General features: G+C 34.1%; 1 protein-coding gene across 1 annotated transcript in view; it reads right to left on the bottom strand.

The window, feature by feature from the left end:
• Positions 1-3,458: 3,458 nt before the first annotated feature.
• The window catches only part of LOC114265738 (FKBP-like peptidyl-prolyl cis-trans isomerase family protein), a 30,211-nt gene continuing 14,390 nt past the window's right edge, over positions 3,459-19,279 (bottom strand). Inside the window, exons 4-7 of the mRNA XM_028206559.2 lie at positions 4,955-5,004; positions 4,381-4,429; positions 4,191-4,265; positions 3,459-3,768 (exon numbers count right to left, since the gene is read on the bottom strand). Coding sequence (XP_028062360.2) covers positions 3,649-3,768; positions 4,191-4,265; positions 4,381-4,429; positions 4,955-5,004 — 294 coding nt within the window. The 3' untranslated portion in view covers positions 3,459-3,648. The remainder of the gene's footprint in view (positions 3,769-4,190; positions 4,266-4,380; positions 4,430-4,954; positions 5,005-19,279) is intronic.

Genomic DNA, 19,279 nt, shown 5'->3' with positions numbered 1-19,279 from the left:
GCAATTGATTTTAATGATAATCTTCCAGCAGAATTGTCCAATGCGCAACATCAAAAACAAAACTGTTTTGTTGGTGCCAAATTGCCCATAGGATAGAAATTAATTTTATTGATAATCTCCCTCCAGAATTTTCCAATGCATAACATAAAAATAAAAAAAAATGTTTCATTGGCGCCAAATTGCCCATAGGATAGCAATTGATTTAATGATGATCTCCTCTTCCTTGATTGATTCCAAAAACCATTCCTTAAAAGTCATTGGAATACCTGGTGAGAAATCCAATCATCTTCTAGTGGATTAATAGATTGGCTATCTCCCACAACCCATTTAACTGCTTCTTTAATTAGACTTCTTCCCCACAAGATACTTCTCCACCCTAATGACACTGATTTGCCAACCCTAACATTAAGAAAAGATTGAGAATAACATGTAAGAATGGTTTTGGAAAAATAGGTTTTTCTTAAACTTTGATCTATTTTTTAAGTGGGACCCATGTGCCGAGGTTGGTGGGTGTTGTTGGTAATAGGTTCTATGCCGCATTGTGATTCACATAGTATATTTGATTGTTCAAAACCATTATTGGGTGAATGGGAAATTGATGCCAAAGTAAGCTCCACAGAAATGGTGTTTTGGTGGGTTTTCCGAAATTGAAGGAAAGTTTGTCCCACATTGCTTAGCTAGGCTAACATTGTACGGGTTTATAAGCTTTGAGTTTAGACCTTGGGGTAAGCCCCAAGGGGCACTCAAATTTTGTAGAAGGAGAGGTTATGAGCAAAGTGAGCTAGACCTATTGGACCCAAAACAAATAGACATGCGTGTGCCGCCGCCTCCCATTCGGTCGAGTGGGCTGGGTTGGGCTAGGTTTGGGCACGGGTGCGTGGTGTGAGATTGGGTTGGGCTTGTCCGGCCCAATACTTATCTTTTGGGCTAAAAACTTTTGAATTTTTTTTTTTCATAAAAAATAAATTCTTACCTTTTGGAATTTGAATTTCGGTTTGAAATTCAAAATTCATTCCAAAATGATCCCGACGTTTCTGAACGTTGGCAGTTTGGTCCCTCGCACCTCTTCAGAATTTTTCTTCCAATCGAATAGGTTCATTATCTGTTCAAATTTAACCCTACCTGTTCAAATCTGTCTGAACAGGTTCGGTACCTGTTGAAGTCATTCTAAAAAGCCACCAGTTCACCTATAAATAGACAAATCCTTCATTTTATTTTTCATCCAATTTTTGTTCTTCTTTTATGCTTTTATTTCCTACATTTGCTGCATAAATTTCCTGCGTGAGAAAGAGTATAAATACAAAGTGTGTTTGTTAGACAATTAGTTGGTAGTGCTGCTATTAGTTGTTATTGATCATTTCATCCTAGGAGATAGACGTCCAATATTTGTGAGCACCCTAGAGAGGACAAATCTGTCTTAAAGACACAGTGTTCAACACTAGACTTGATCAAATTTTGTTCGAAAAAATAATACAGTTAGTGATTAGTTTATTTTTCTATTTTTATTAATTCTTCTTTTCCAGATTCTGGTATTGTTTTTGTAACAAAATAAGAATCTGTTTTTCTTAAAAATATATATATATATATATATATATTCTGTTTTGATTTTTGTAATCAAATAGACTCTCATTTCTTTATCTTCTTTTTTTGAATACATTGAAGATTGGTGTAACATTTTTGGGTGGATAAGATTGGTGTAACATAACAGTACTTACCCAATAAAACCTTTGCCAGGAGAGAATCTGACCTTTGAAGCAGTCGCCAAACTTGTTTAGCCAACAATGCTTGATTAAAACACCCCATGTCGCATAGTCCTAGACCTCCCATCCCTTTCGGCATGCACAAGTCGTGCCAATTTTTCCAGCAAAATGCCATTCTCCTTCGTTGAATGATAGGGAAATTTCCTTGAAATGGTTTTAATCTGATCCAAAAAAACATTAGGCACCTTCAAGAAAGAAAGAGTTTTAATTGGGATGGACTGTAAAACATGTTTAACAAGGGTACTTCTTCCTACAAAATTAAGAAATTGCCATTTCCACCCTTGCAATCTTTGCTTGATTCGATCAACCATAACTTTAAATAACTCCTCTTTCCTTCAACATGAAAAATCAAAATTCATTCCCAGATAAATCCCAGGTTTGGTGACACCTTTCCTCGCCTTCGACGGTGGAAGCAACTGCATGCTTGGATGGTATTCAATGGGCAGTGTCTCAAAATATAAGATGCATTTCGATCTTTTCCAATTGCCAAGTTTTGATAGATTTGCTAAATGGCAAAGGGATCCCTGATTGGAATGTGGATCATTTGATTAAAGACATTACTCAATCAGCTATGTATTTTGATTTGTTATATATTTCTGAAGTACCCAGAAATGTTGTACAACCAGCACATGTGCTGGCTAACAATGTATGTTTGTTACCTAATTAATGATATTTGCTGTTATTATTCTCAAAAAAATAATGTACAAGCTTTATTTACAAAATGCTGGAGGTATGAAAATAAAGATAGAGGCACTAAGCAAAAATTGAATTGATTGAATGATAAATTAATTAATTTTGGTGTTGGACCCTTTGTAATGCCTTTAAAACTTTTATTTATATTGATTACTAAGTAGGTTATCCATTCTAGATTTGTTCGGACAGTCGCTACCAAATGTTGCCAGCATAAAGATTGGCACCCCCTTTCCCCCCACTCCCTTTGACTCCCTTTCTTTTGTGATTGGTCACTTTTACTTTTTCTTTTTTTTCTTCTCCTCCAATCACCACCGGCCACATGTGTGTGGAGGTGGTGGAGGTTGAAGTTTGAAGGAGTCCAAATCACTGCTGATGTTTCCAGGTGCCCAATTGTTGTTAACTTTTACAACTACGCCCCATAATCCATCAATCATTTTCAGGAACTAATTAATGCTAATTGTACCACTTATATTCAAATGCAAATACCAAAATGTTACAAACAATGGTCAAGGCTTCAATCATAATCAGCTTAGGCCTACTCCTTCCCTCCAAGCTACCATGTGGCGCCCTCTTATTTGCGGTGCCAATTGAGCTACAAACAATTAATTGAGAAAAAAAAAATCCTAAATTTGAAATTAAATTTAAAAAAAAAAAATCATAAAATGGTAAATAAATTTTTAAATACACACAATATTTCCTAGTATATCTACTTTAAAAAAAAAAAAAAAAAAATTGAAAATTATAAAGATTGGAATTCTCTCTTGGGATTTCCAACTGGAGAGTTTTATATTTAGGTGGATCCACTATGAGATTCATCGGAATGATCATAACCATTCATTTTTGTAGAGTAGATCAAAATAGCTGTAGCCACATGATCCGATCATATAACAAATATAATTTTGAGAAGATGCTACCCTCTCCCCCTTCAGTTTCATTATCATTCCCCACATTTTCCTTATTTTTCTACCCATATTTTCACAGCATCCAAACTGAACAAAAGACTCATGCACAAAGGGTAAATACTGGTTATACATTTCGTACAAAGAATGAATAAATGGAAGTAGGAGTATTGTATTATTATAATACAAATGCTGATATAAATAACGGACCTCTTTTAGAGATCTCATAATTAAAAGAAGACTGGCAAGGAAGGAAGGAAGGAAGGAAGATGTCAATAATTCAATTCAATTAGATTCTATTCTTCTTCGACCTCAAGGCCTGGTATGTACTCCAAACTCACGTCAAAAATAACTGGACTATTAGGAGCCACCCTTGGCCTTCCAGGAGCTGAAGTGAGACCTTTCGGGAACGCCAACTAATTTAATGAAAGAAAAACATGAGCCAAAAATCTCAAATGTTAGAAGAAGCGTTACTTGAGACGATGAGTCTGACAACAAACTGTGATTATGATAACACTAGCATATACAATACAACAGAAGATAAGTGCATACATTTACATGTAAATTGTAATCAAAGAAAAAAATATAACAATGGAAGTTGATGTTGTTTCAAGTTAAGGAAAACAGCAGAACAATTAAAAAGACAAGAAGAACAAACCAAATTCAAAACAGCCATTGAAAATTGGACGGGTGAGTGCAAACTAACATGACACATGATTAACAGAAATGCCATATTTATTCATTTGTTTATTTAGATCACACGAGTATAAATTAAATGAGAAATACTAATCTAGATTTATTTTTATCGAAAAACCTGGATATCTGGTGAAAAACTTACTGATCCAGGAATGTACAGTCGACGTTTGCCTCCAATTTTCATGCTCAGGATCCCTTCATCAAGTCCCTTGATCACCTATTCTAGTCATTTAACTTTGTAGTCAGTAATCATAAACATGTTCAACTACTAAACACACGAAGACTTTTCAAATTAATTAAATTGACTAGAAGCCCTTTTTGGAGGAACTCACCTGACCAGACCCAACCCGAAAGAGGTAAGGCAGACCTTTCTCCAGTGAACTGTGAAATTGTTGATAAAGAAATTGAATAAGACACCAAAAAAGCAACAGAGTTCTGCAATTCATTGGAACAACCTGCTCTGTGGTAAGAGACCTTGAGGATAGTTCTCTACTCTTGTACATTGCCCAATGCTCAACATGTAAAGCATGTTTGGCTGTGTAAGGTGCATGACAAGATGTGAGACTCCCATAGGTCATTTAGTCTGATATTCTGATTGGGCCATCTGATTACAAAACTTTAACCAATTTTTTATTTTTTTATATTTTTTTCCCCATAAAAATTTGTATATCTAACAGTTCAACATCATTTACACCGTCCAAATGTTGAAGTGCAGAAACCTATTGAATCCATAAATCGGCGGGTATGGATCTTCACTTTCAAGAAAAATCTTATAATGAATCACTTTCTGGTCCAGCCCACCAGTTGTAATACTTGGGTGTGCAAATAAACAATAGAATATTTTTCTAGGTATTAACATAATTAACCCAAGACATTGAGTATATTTACAAGTAATCAATTAACTACCTGTCAAATATTTGTCCAGATGGAACCATGGCAACATAATTTGCAGCCACCTGTGATAATGAATGAGATTGTTATAGAAAAAGGAATAATACGATAAGTGAAATTGAACCTAGACTTCATTCTAGAACAAGCCGAGGAACATATTACATTGGCAAGGACATTGCTTAGTACCCAGCAGCACCATGGCCATCTATATTTTGTGTGATGCTAGAAAAGTCATGGAGAAACAATGGTGATAACTGTTGCCACTTACATTTTCTGTTGAAACGTTTGTGATTCAGACAACAAATGAAATCATGACCTGCATAGAACTGCTAAAAAGTTGGCATAATAACCTAGGTGTTCATATTTATCATTATGATGCAAGTTTGCAATTTGAATTTGATGATTCAAAGGGAGTCTGAACGTTTGCATAGTGTGATTATTTTAACATTCTTTTGAATTTTGCATTTCATGATGTTGTAGCTTATATGAGAACTACAACCATTCACCTTTAAAAATTCTAGTTCCGTAAATCATCAATCTATAAGTTTTCAAGTACTAATTGATAACATGGTCAATTGCGGTATGCATTACTGAATGAAGATGTATATGCCAATATGGATAAAAAACAATAAAAAATACATACCATTAATTACTAGTAGAAACATCAAGATTCTTTCACTATTGAAAATGTGGAAAAGAAACTGACAATATATTGCTATTAAGAAAAATTCCTTTCGCAATTTAAGAATAATAGCAGTCAAGGACATCAACTACCTAACAGCGGAAAGACCGATTAGGGATATAATCCATTCTTTTCCTTCCTATCTTTTCTAACCATACAGTTAACAACCAAAGATGGAAAGAAATTCTATTAGATAGGATAGAGTAAGACCTACGAGAAAGAGAAAAACTAGGAGAGGAATGCCAACAACAGCAGATAATCAGAAGCGGAAACCTATTATACTTTATATTCATTGCAGCTCTTGGAGTCTACAAAATAGCACAATATTTCTCTTTGTTGCCTAAAGAAGCCTTACTACCTTCCGCCATGTCCACAAGATTAATAGCACCAAATAGCCAACAAAAATCTGATTAAATGGCTTACAAATCAAAAAAGAAAAAAAGAAAGGTCAACGAATCCAAACTTTGTAGGAACCACTCAAACAACAATATTTGCTTGCATAAAATCAGCCCAAAAAACACATCAGCAGCCCAAAAAACCATTAGAAGAGCACTGTGTTCAAATTACCCAATGAACCGAAGAACCAAACCAAACTGACCTCTTTGGATTGGGTTGGTTTGGTTTTTTAGTGCATTGGTTGGGTTCTGGATCTTCAAATCATCAAACCAATAGGATTGGATTGGTTATTGGTTTAGGCCTTGCCTAAACCAAACCAATTTGAGAACCGAACCTATTTATATATATGTATATATATTTTTAAATTTCTTTATATTGACATGTCTTCCTTCACCTTATTGCTCTATTACAATGGATTTGATTACACCTAATAATTTTCCATATACAAGAATTATTAGGTAAACAAAGGAAGTATTAGAAGCTTGAGCTAGATTTCACAGTTGATTTAATTTTTATTGGTTGCATTAATGGATTTAATTTGTATTGATTATATTTAAGCTAGAGTTGGATTTAATTTGTATTAGTTTCATTAATAGATTTAATTTGTATTGATTATATTTAAGCTAGAGTTGGATTTAATTTGTATAGACTTGCATTAAACAATATTTTGCTCTTTGTTTATATTCTGTAAATCATCAATCTATAAGTTTTCAACTACTAATTGATAACATGGTCAATTTCAGTATGCATCACTGAATGAAGATGTATATGCCAATATGGATAAAAAAAAATAAAAAATAAAAAATACATACCATTAATTACTAGTAGAAACATCAAGATTCTTTCACTGTTGAAAATGTGGAAAAGAAACTGACAATATATTTCTCTTAAGAAAAATTCCTTTTGCAATTTAAGAATGATCAGTCAAGGACATCAACTACCTAACAGCAGAAAGACCGATTAGGGATATAATCCATTCTTTTCCTTCCTATCTTTTCTAACCATACAACTGACAACCAAAGTCGGAAAGAATTCTATTAGATAGGATAGAGTAAGACCTACGAGAAAGAGAAAAACTAGGAGAGGAATGCCAACAACAGCGGATAAGCAGAAGAAGAAACCTATTATACTTTATATGCATTGCAGCTCTTGGAGTCTACAAAATAGCACAATATTTCTCTTTGTCGCCTGAAGAAGCCTTACTACCTTCCACCATGTCCACAAGATTAATAGCACAAAATAGCCAACAAAAATCTGATTAAATGCCTTACAAATCAAAAAAATAAAATAAAATAAAAAAATAAAAAGAAAGCTCTCAACGAATCCAAACTTTGTAGGAACTACTCAAACAACAATATTTGCTTGCTTAAAATCAGCCCAAAAAACCATTAGAACACTGTGTGTTCAAATTACCCAGTGAACCGAAGAACCAAACCAAACTGACCTCTTTGGATTGGGTTGGTTTGGTTTTTGAGTGCATTGGTTGGGTTATGGGTCTTCAAATCATCAAACCGATAGGATTGGGTTAGTTATTGGCTTAGGACTTGCCTAAACCCTGAGAACCGAACCTATTTATATATATGTATATATATTTTAAAATTTTCTTTATATTGACATGTCTTCACCTTATTGCTCTATTACAATGGATTTGATTAAACCTAATAATTTTCCATATACAAGAATTATGAGGTAAACAAAGGAAGTATTAGAAGCTTGAGTTAGATTTCACAGTTGATTTAATTTGTATTGGTTGCATTAATGGATTTAATTTGTATTGACTATATTTAAGCTAGAGTTGGATTTAATTTGTATAGGTTTCATTAATGGATTTAATTTGTGTTGATTATATTTAAGCTAGAGTTGGATTTAATTTGTATAGACTTGCATGAAACAATATTTTGCTCTTTGTTTGTATTATGTTTAAATATTAAAGACTCGTTTATTTTAATTATTTATTATTGCCTGATTCACTTATTTTTAATACAGTGGAACCGTGGTTCCAACCCAAGCCAACCCGAGCTAGGTTGGGTTGGTTCTAGTGCATGATTGGTTTGGTTCTGAATCCAAAAACTTGAAACCGACCATGATTGGATTGGTTACAAATTTTGCCAAACGGACCCATGAACACCCCTAGTCACACTACCTGGGAGTAACCCCGCACACTTTTCTGCCCCAAAACTATCCAAAACCAGAAAGAAAGAAAAATTGGTGTGTAAAAGTGTTTGTGGGCTCCCATGGATGTTGTTCCAACCATCCATCTGAATCAAACCACACTCAATCAACGATTTCCAAAAAAAAACACATATATATATCTAATTTTTACTAAAAAATCATTGAAAATAATATTAATAATAACTAATAGGGAGCTTCAATTTGCACACCACACTCCAGTTCACAACTTCAAACAAAAATCAGTTGTTCGAATATCAACTTCTGAATTTGAACAATTGATTTTTGTTCAAAAATTAAATCCAAAGGGTAAAATAGTGCTGACTAAGAATATTTATATAGTGCAAATTGAAGGCTGAAAATTAAGTACTGAAAATTGAATGCTAAATTTTTTAAGCTAATAAGTTGTTTAATAAAAATTAAGTGCTAAACTAAAAAAGATTATTTGATTTATACAAGATCAAATTTATTATTTATTATTTTTATATTGCAATGTTGATAATGGTGCCAATGGTAATGGTGGTGGAGGTAAAGAGATGGTGGTTGTGGCGATGGTGGAGGGGTGATGTAGTGGAGGTAAAATGGGGTGGTGGTGGTGGTGTAATGATGGTGGTGATTGTGGTGGTGGAATGGACATGGTGGTTATGGCAATGGTGGCAATGGTTATGGAGGTGAAGGGTAGCTGTAATGATGGCGGAGAGGTGGTTGTAATGGTAGTGGCACTAGCAATTGTGATGGTGGTGTAGTGGTAGTAGTGAAATGATGGTAGTGGCTATGCATCGATGACAATGGTGATGGAGGTTGTGGTAGTGGTGGCGGTGGTGGTGGCAGTAGCTGTGGTGGTTGGTGTGATGGTGGTGGTGATGGTGGTAGGAGTGGTAGTGGTGACGGCAACTACTATAGTGGTGGTGGCGATGGTGGTGGTGGTAGGAGTGGTGATGGTCATGGGCAGTGGAGAGGTTATAACCATGTATGTCAACACGTATTCATAAGTATTTATAAATTCAATCATAATTTTTTTCTTACATTTTAAAAACTACTTAAATTTTTAAGTGATACAAATTATGGTTATCAAACAAGCTGAATGGATTTTCATTTAATACATTCAGTTTTAAGTGTTGAATTAGGTTATCTTAGGTGATGTTTGATAAAGCTAAAAACTAAAAATTAAGTACTGAAAACTAAGCGCGGAATTTTTTAAACTGAAAAGTAATTTGATAAAAAAAATGTAAGTGTTGAACTAAAACATGCTATTTGATATGTACAGGATCAAATTTGAAAATTATATCTTTCAATTTTTATGTTGTGATTGTGAGTTGGTGGAGGTGGAGGTGGAGGTGAAGGCGGCATGTAACGCTATAGATCTAAACCCGAACCAAATACCTTTATTTGGTTGGTTTCAAATAAGGCTATGCTGCCTTAGAATTCGAATCGTTTTGTCTGTTTCGTTATCGTGATGTTATTAAGAAGTGTTCTGGGGGTTTGTTATTATGATTTTGAGAGTCAAAATGTGATTTTCTGGGTTGGCGATCGATCGCAGCCCTCCAAGTGATCGATCACTTCAATATTATTGATTTCGTGTGAATTTTAGTAGCTAGCAATCATTGTGCAATCAATCATTGTGAAATGCGATCAATCACTTCACATCTAGTAGCTAGCAATCGATGTGTGATAGATCGCTTCGATGTAGATATTTCATTAAAATGCATTTCTCTCTCTCTCTCTCTCTCTCTCTCTCATTCATTAATACTATCATAGAAGCTTCAATCTATCCTAGCTAGAGTAAGAGTTGATCTTCAACTGGAGTTTCAACGTTGTAGAGCTTGACAAGGGCTTTGCATTCATCGGAGCCGATTTCCATTTCATCCACCTTCAAAATATAGGGTTTCTCCTCTTCTCTATTTGAGGTAGGGATTTTCTTTGATCTACTCAATATGAGTTAAGAGTTGTTCATGAAACCTAGAGAACCGACAAAACCATCTGACCCGACCCAAACCGAGTAGCTGTGGACAGTTTCTCTTGCAAGAACGGTTGGCTGCGGGTTTACATCTTTAATTTTCACGAATTCGTGGTCAGTCACAATAGCAGGCATCAAAACTCGATAAACCTGATCTGACCGATATATTTTAAAGAAAACTTTCGATTCTCTTCCACATTTCTAATTTTCAATAATATATAAATATTATATATTTATCTCTAGCCCTGTCTCTTCCTTATCAATTTCTCTTGTTCTTTTATTAAATCATTCCAAAGTCTTCCAGGAAAACCAAAAAACTGTTTAGAGAACTGAAAAGACTACCTAGAGAACCCAAACCATTTCACTCTCTATTTGATAATTAGTCTAATATTATACATATCTCTAACACACTTTCTCTGTCATCAATTTCTTTGAGAAACCAAAAGTCTGCTCTAGAGAACTCAAAAGTCAACCTAAAGAACCCATTTGACACACTCTCTCCCTTCTCTCTCAGCATAGCAGACTTCTTCATAGACTAATTGTGACACCCCAAAGAATGCCACATATTATAATTATATCATTATCCATCTTTGAATACCTTAGGTCAAAATAACTATTCCATTGACTACTTCATATCATGGGATACCTTGATCTAATTACCTTACTATGTTTTAGAAATAAAAATATGAATTGTTAGGATAACAATTTAGGATATGAATACATTAGCTAGAAAACTTAGGAATGTATGTGCTAGATAGAGAACCCAAGGAGCCTTGAAGAATTTGAGCATGTCCAAGAGACTTAGAAGTATTGTAGGGTTAGGGAATTTATTTTGACTTTGAGAATTGAACACTTAAATGATTTAGAAAACCCTAAGTGAGGAGCTTAATGATCTTAATCTAACGAATAGAGTTTAATGAATACCTTGTTAGAAATTAAGCAGGATTAGCAAAAGCTAAGTAAGATTAATTAGGCTAATGAAGATTAGAGACAAAATAGGATTAATTAGAGTTGAGCTTGGTTAATTAAGTTAATAGAGCAATTAGTGGTTTAAACTAATTATTCTCATCAAACAAAGAGAAAGATGGAGAACAAAGGAGAGAAAGCAAGAACAAGAACAAGAACAAGAACAAGAAGAAAGAAGGATAAAAAGGAGAAAAAGAGGAGAAATCAAATAACTCCAAGATTTGAGCTATGAAAATCAAGGAAAAATCATCAATAGGTAAGAAATTCAACCCTCTTTCTTGTATTGTTGCTTTAATCTAGCTAGAAAATCAGTTAGACTAAGTTTTGAACATTGTAATTGTAAAGATAGGAAAGAATTTGGAAAATAAAAAGGGTTTGAAGAATTTGTAAGAAAAACTATGTTTTGATTTGTTCAAGCTTAGAATTTATTGCATATAGGTTTTTGTCTATGAAACCCACATCATTTATTCATGCTTTAAAGCCTTAAACATCAAGTTTTGAAAGATCAAAATGAAGAAAGGCAAGAGAGTTTAAGAAAGAACATGAGTTGAGAAATTTTTGAATTCAAACTTCTTTTTGTTGGATTAATCTTGAAATTCATGCATTCCAATGAGTTTTCATAAACCCTTCATCATATTTTCATGCCTTAGTATATCAAATATCATGTTTTGAGGCTTTTAGGTGAGGAAAATGGAGTTGGAACACCAAGAACACGCACCTGACTTGATTTCTGCTTGTTGGGCGCTCGAGCGGCCACCATCGGGCACACGAGCGCAAAGAACACAATCTGCCTCCCCCGAGCCACCACTTGAGCGGCCAAACCACCGCACGTGTGGCCAACCCTGCTTCAGCCCACTTTCATGTTATACCTTGCAACCTGAAATGAGCATATCTTTCTCATCCAGACTCGGTGTTAAGCGATTCTTAAGTCTAAATTCAAGCCCCGGAAGTCTAGTTTCCAATAATGGTAGTCTAACATCCAAATTCTAAGTATACAAAAAGATATGTTAAATTTGTGAAGGCTGCTCACTTTTTTTCTAACCATTTCATGCTAATTCCTCTCCTAACTTAATTTCCTTTCATTTCTTCATGTTGCCTTAAACCTTAAACATCTAAACATGATATTTCCCATACAAAACATATGAAATTGTTTTAGGGTACCTAGGGCTTGTCAATATGCACATTTAGCACATGATTAACACTTGAATTTGAGCTTAAAAAGATTAAGAAACATTAAGTTGTGAACATTTAAGGCCCTTCAAAGTACGTCTTTAGCAAGTGCTTTGCACATGATTAACATTTAGAAAAGACTTGAGTCATAACTAGAGATGTAACAACTGATTTTGGGTGACCGCTCGAGCGTAGACTTGTAGCTCTCAGTATCTTGCATGTTTGCAGGTGAGACCGCTCAAGCTAAGGAAAGGTCACTCAAGCGTAAAATTCAAGCTCCTAGTATTTTCACTGTAACTCTACAAAACTTCTGAGACCATGCGTTTACCACTCAAGCAGTGGAAAGTTAGCTCAAGCGGTCTCTTTGTATTTTGGCACTTCGCTCGAGCGATGGAAAGTTCACTCAAGCGGTCTATTCGGGGCAGCAGAGTTATAAAATGATCCAAACACTTTTCTAACTCATTTCTTATACACTCCCCTCTCTAACAGCCCTCTTTCCAAAACCCCACCTTGAAAACCTTAGATTTCATCTAGTATAGTAAGAATCAATCTTTGGGCCTTCATTAAAGTTGTTACCCTCGTCAAGAACTACGTTTTGAACCAATTAGATCATGTTATTTCGGAAGTTCATCGCGTGGATCTCCATCTCTCATCTTGCAACCTTTGAGGTAGGAATACCTTTACCCTTGTATATTCATACTTTCGTTTAAATGTGAGTGAATCTTAAGGTATATGTGACTATTGAGATGGATGATGTATATATATATGGGTTTTGTATTGATGATGTGTTTTGTGTGAAATTGATGATGGGTTGGGTAATTAAATATACATGAATTAAGGAAAATTAATACTTGGAAGGAAAAGCCTCAAATTTTAATGTGTAACCCGAAGGGTTGTTCTTGGTTTTGACTTAATAGGTAATCAACAAGTAAAATTGGAGGATCCTTGTGATTCCTTGTGATGTGTTTAGGATGTCAACATTTTGGAATGTGTTTGAGGTGCCCACTTGCCCGGTTCACGTGAGGACGACAAATGTGGGGATGTTATGAGGTGTCCACTAGCCAGTTCGTGTGAGGACGACGAAAGTGGAAGGTTTGAGGTGTTCACTAGCCATCCGTGTGAGGACAAAAAAATGTGGAGAATTGAATGTTGAATTGTATGTTGTGTTATAACTTTTTACACCAAATGTAAACTCATGGGCATTGATAGATGTCATGCATATTTTTTATATCGAACATTTATATACTTGGTTAAAGTTATTCTCTACTGGGCAATTGCTCATTCCAATTTACTAACATTTCAGGACATGAAGAGCCCCAAACTCGTCAATGAAGAAGGAAATGACTATCTCTTTTAAAAAAAAATCTAAATTTTTGTCATTTTGAAAATGTAATGTAACTGGGGACTCCTTTCTTAATTTTGTTTTGAGTTTTGTATTTTTGTATTAAGGGGGCACAATGTAATTGTTTTGTAACTTTCTCTAACTTACTAAACTGGGATGTGTATCTTGCAATTTTTGTAAGTTCAATCTATAGTTCAATGAGAGAGAAAAAACACTTGAATGGTATTGTATTGTTGGATGTATGGGGCATGTTCTTTTAAGTGTTCAGTGGGAATTATATCTGGGGTGTTACAAGAGATCCTTTAGAAAATGCTAAGCTAAACTAAAACACTTGAATTGATTTAAGAACTTGCAAGTTAAGATATTTCCAATGCCTTGTTTATACTTTGTGTAGGTTAAGCTTTGGAGAAGGGGAAAATCTCATTGTTTGCGAGCCATCTGTGAGTAATATTATTGCAAAGTTATGTTCGAAAATTAGTTTTGAAACTTGATGATATGTCATGATTTGTGAAATTCTTATTTTGTTTCCAAATGAATGAATGTCCTATATTTTATTGAATCTATCAATGGCATCCTTAGATAGACCCAGCCATTGGGGGACTATCTAAATGTACCATGGCTATGTTTGAGCTCCATCGCCACCGAAGTGTCGATTATTCTACTAAGAGGTTCTAATGGATGTACCATGTTATCATGTTTTTATTATGAAATATTTTGCTAAGAAATCTTTGAATGCTTTTGAAAATATGATATGATATTATGCTTTGCAAAACAGATTGGAATTCATTCATTTACCACTTTACTGTAATATTATTCACTGGACAATGGCTCACCCCTCTCCCTTATATATATATATATATATATATGTAGGTGACGAAGAGCATGATTACGAAAAGGGGTTGATTAAGAGTGGTCTTGAATGATTATAATGGTTTTGTATAATTTTTGTCATAAGTATTGTATTTTACTTTTGTCGTACGGATCATGTAATGACGCAAGATAATAATCCAAAAGGAATGTATGCTTTCATTTCATATAGTTATGCACTGCTCTGAATGGATATTTCAAATGAACTCAATATAAGTAATGGCTTCCGCACTTAAAAAGAAAAAATTTGCCCCAATTATCCTGAGAGTCCAACTTGCTTTGAAAAGTTAAGCTTTTGGTAGTCTACAACTACTGGCCGGTCATAACACCATCTTGTTTGGTGCGGGTTGGGTTTGTGACACTAAGCCCTCATTCTTGATACCGAAGATGGTGAGAGTGGCTCTCTATACAAACTTCCCTCTGTTGATTTTGCAGCGGCTATGGCAATGTCGATGTGGTAGTAGAAAACTTGCGGTGGTGGTGGCAGTGATGAGTTCCTTTCTTCACTCTATTAGATCCCTCTATCTTAGTTTTATTTTTTACTCTCTCATCTATGCATGTGAGTTCATAGTGTTGTAGTTGGAAACCTTGAATTAGTTTATTAGATCTACATTTAAAGGGTGGCTCTATTTGCACCCAAAAAATTAGGTTGGGCACCCCAATTTAATGAAATTTTTTTTTATTACAATTAAGTCCCTATTTAAAATGGTCAAAATGTACTTGACATTGGAAAAAGTATAAATCAAAGTTTTTGGACACCTCATTCATCACCAGCCCCAATATTTCTTTTCTCTCTCTTTATTCTCTTCTTACTCTCTTCACTTTGCATCTTCATACCTAACCCTATTTGCTTGAATCCATTATGCTTGCATTCTATTTCATATTGAAATCAACAATGGACAATAAAGAAGATGTTTCCAAGCATTTTTCTATGGATAAAGTAAGTTTTCATTTGATGTTTATCATTTTTCGTTGTTTGGTTTACGGAATTGATTTGGAAATTCAGTATCGAACAAATTACGTTTATTCGGAAACTTATTTCCAAACAAAATTCATATATTCAGCAGTGTGTTTCCGAAATAATGGTCATTGTTCAGTATTTAATATCCGAACAAATTGTCTATGTTCGGCTATGTTTTTTTGAACATTTAATTTTCTAACTTCTTCACACTCCATTTTCGAAAAAGAAAAAAAAAAACCTATCAGGTATTATATCTCCAACCAAATTACATACGTTCGGAAACTTGTTTCCAAACAAATTGAATTTGTTCGGTATTGAGTATCCAAAGAAAGTTAAAATATTTGGTTGCGTGTTTCCGTACTTTTAAATTTTCTATCTTCTCATACTATGCTTTAGGGTGATGTTTCTACACGTTGTAATAAGACTTCAACATAATGTGTAATGCATTTTACTAGTGAATTTGTCACTCATGAGGTATGTTACATACATAAAATTAGTAATTGTAATGTGTATTATGAATATTAGTTGTTATCTTTTTATTATACGTAGATATGCAAGAGTCGAGAAACATTAATTTGGTGGGTTCATGACATAGGAAGGAAGAATGGTTTTGTAATTGTTACGAAGAGGGCTGATGCGGGTGGCAATGGATTTGTAATTGACGTCAGGTCATCTTGCTCCACCAATAGCAACAAATTGACAAAAGTATCATCGCCCATGTTCTACAAGATGGGACACCATTTACAATTCTCGTATAGAAGCTTTCAAGAAAATTGTCACTGCTGATGTTGCAACGAAAGAGATAATAGACTTGGAGTGATGTCTTCTTTACTATTTTAAGTACTTCTAATGAAGTGTTTTGAATGTGATATAGATTCTTTTCAATGTTTTCAATGTGTTTATAACATTAAATACTTTAAATGATAGAATGGTAAGCATTTAGTATTTTTAAGTACCAAAGTTTTTGTTTGTGCTGAAGATATGATTATATTGGCAAAGATATCATAAGATATAGAAGATATGAGAAGATATGAAGATCTTATGATTTGTGCATTTATGATTCTTTTCTTTCTTTGATTTATTTCAATTCCTTAACTAAAGGGATTTGATTGTATCTCTCACTCTATATATATAGTGTATCATTTAAACAAGAGAATGAAGTTGAGTGAATGAAAGATGTAGCCCCCTAGGGCTTTGTGTGTGTGGATGTAGGCCAATATTGGCTGAACCACGTTAAACCTTTGCGTTCTTTCTTTCTCTTTTTTGTCTCTATTACCTCTCCATATTCAACCTCAATGCCTTGTTACAAAATTCAGCTGTTTGGAACTGAGGCAGTTTAATATTTTTAGAATTGACTATCTTGATGGAAAAGCTAGAACTAATTTTCTGTTGTTTGGAACTAAGTATCCGCACTTCTCATTTGTTCGGAACTGAGTATCCGAACATATTTCATTCATTCGGCACTGAGTATCCAGATAAAAAAGTTGCAACTATTTTCTATCGTTTGGAATTGAGTATCCGAATATATTTCATTTGTTCAGCACTGAGTATCCGAAGAAACTTCATAGATTCGGAATTAAGTATCAAGACATATATAATTTGTTCGGCACTGAGTTTCCAAATGAAAATGCTACAACCAATTTTTTAACATATTTAGGTCTCGTTTGGGAACAGGCTATTTTAGTAACTTTTTAGTTTGTTGGTTAAAATATTAGGTAAAAAATTTAGTATGTTTGGAATGACTTTTTAGTTTTTTATGAAAAGATGTGCGAAAAGTAGAAAGAAAAATGAATCTTTGACTTTTTTGTATAGTTTGTTGGCTTTTTGGCCTTTTTAATGACTTTTTGACTTTAGGCTTAAAAATGATGTTCCTAAACGAGACATTAATTTGTTCGGCACTGAGTATCTGAAAAAACTACATTGGTTTGGAATTAAGTTTCTAGACATATATAATTTGTTTGGCCCAGAGTGTCCAGATGAAAAAGCTAGTAGTCTTGGGGTGTAGAAAGTAGAATTTTTTTTTATTTGAAGGTTATAATAGGTACTATTTGGGGTGTCCAAACAAATAAATAAATATTTAAATTTTCAATTGGGGTATTCCAAGTATTGGGGTGCCCAACCTAATTTTTGGGGTGCATTTAGAGCTACCAACATCTATGCTTGTACTGTGTGCAAAACTAACGAAATCGACCGAAAAAAACTGGATCAAATAACGGTTGAGTTCAAAGAGAGTGTTGGTTAACATCGGTTGATGGAAGTGTCAAACCGAAACGATCGATTTAAGAGGTAATCACACCTCTAAACCTAAACCGACTGACCCTAAGCACCCCTAATATGAGTTTATATTTACATGTGTGGTATTTTCTTTACACTTCTATGAGAAATATGTATAGATTTTGGGAAATATGCATTGTAGAGACTTAGGGTTTGTAAATATTGGTGATTTCTCTATATTTTTCCTACTAAATGTATTTTCTTAATGTTTTATAGCGTGAGGGTGCTTTAGTTTGAGAAAGCCCCAAATTCTTTGAAACCCTAATTTGAGAAATTATACAGTGGTTGAGAATCTTGTCTCTTCTCTTGAAATTGAAATAAGATACCTTAAAATTTGACTTATTACATATTATAGAGATTGTAATTGTTGGCAATTGGTAGAGAATTGCATTGTTGTAGAAATCACCAACCTAGGATGAATTGAAACTCATTTTGATAATTTGAAATATTGAATTCTTTAAATGGGAAAACCCGTTGATGAATGGTGGTGGTGGTGGTGTTAAACACATTTTCGATGATTGAGTTTTGCACGAGATGCATCACTATTTGAAAACCCCTTATTTAAATTGAATGTTAATGGTGAATCTAGGCAATGCATAGAGATGAGATTAAATTGGCGAGAGAGTCCACAATGAAAGACTAGAAACCCGTGCGGAGTAGGTACCCATTTATCCTTCCAGTTAACAACCGGTAAAGTGGTAGTGTTTAGGTGGTGCCAAGGTTTTAAAAAGCGGCCGCAACCGTTATGTAATGCCATTACGTAACGATTTTGGTGGTTACCGCCACCCGTTACGGCCGCTTTTGCAGTGTGACTGAGATTCATAGGTGTGTCGGCCGTAGCAGCTGCCGTAGCGGCCGTAATGGTGCCGTAACAGCCGTAACGGCCTATTACGCACTGTTACGTAACAGTTCCAAACTGCTTCTTTCGAAAAAACACACAAAAAAAAGTTAAAAATGGGAGAAGAGGGATAGAGAGAAGAGGGAAGATAAAGAGAGAAAATGGAGGAGCAAGAGATAGAGAGAGAGAAGAGGGAAGATGAAGAACATGTTATTGATTTGTTGAAACTGTAAGACCTATGCTATTCTATTCAGCTGCTATTACTCAACCATTTTGTTTGTGTCTATCTATATATTATTTGAAAATAATAATAATAATAATAATAATAATAATAATAATAATAATAGTAAGTGTGGTCATTATCTATTTGGCTTGGTTAAAATATATATATATATATATATATTTAGGCTCTTATTTATTCTCTTACTTTTGTCATTGTTTATCTTATATATAATAGCAAGTGATTGATTTTTTGTATAATATAAAGTCATTAATTATTAAAATAAAATGTAAAAAACATAGTTTATAGTGATTTAAAAATATGAAATATATTGGATAATACTTAAAAATTTACAAAAATTGATCAATATTTATTTTAAACCCAATAAATATGATCATGGGAAAAAAATATGCATATCGGTAAGTTTTTTTCAAATTGTGCAAAAAATAAAAAAATTCACGATTCCGGTTACCGCAACCGTTGCGCTACGGCTTTTAC

The sequence above is a fragment of the Camellia sinensis genome, chromosome 7 (assembly GCF_055761805.1).
Source record: "Camellia sinensis isolate YWXY chromosome 7, ASM5576180v1, whole genome shotgun sequence".
In the NCBI taxonomy this organism is placed as follows: Eukaryota; Viridiplantae; Streptophyta; class Magnoliopsida; order Ericales; family Theaceae; genus Camellia; species Camellia sinensis.
The sequence above is the reverse complement of the archived record's forward strand: the minus strand, read 5'-3'. Positions and strand labels throughout refer to the sequence as shown.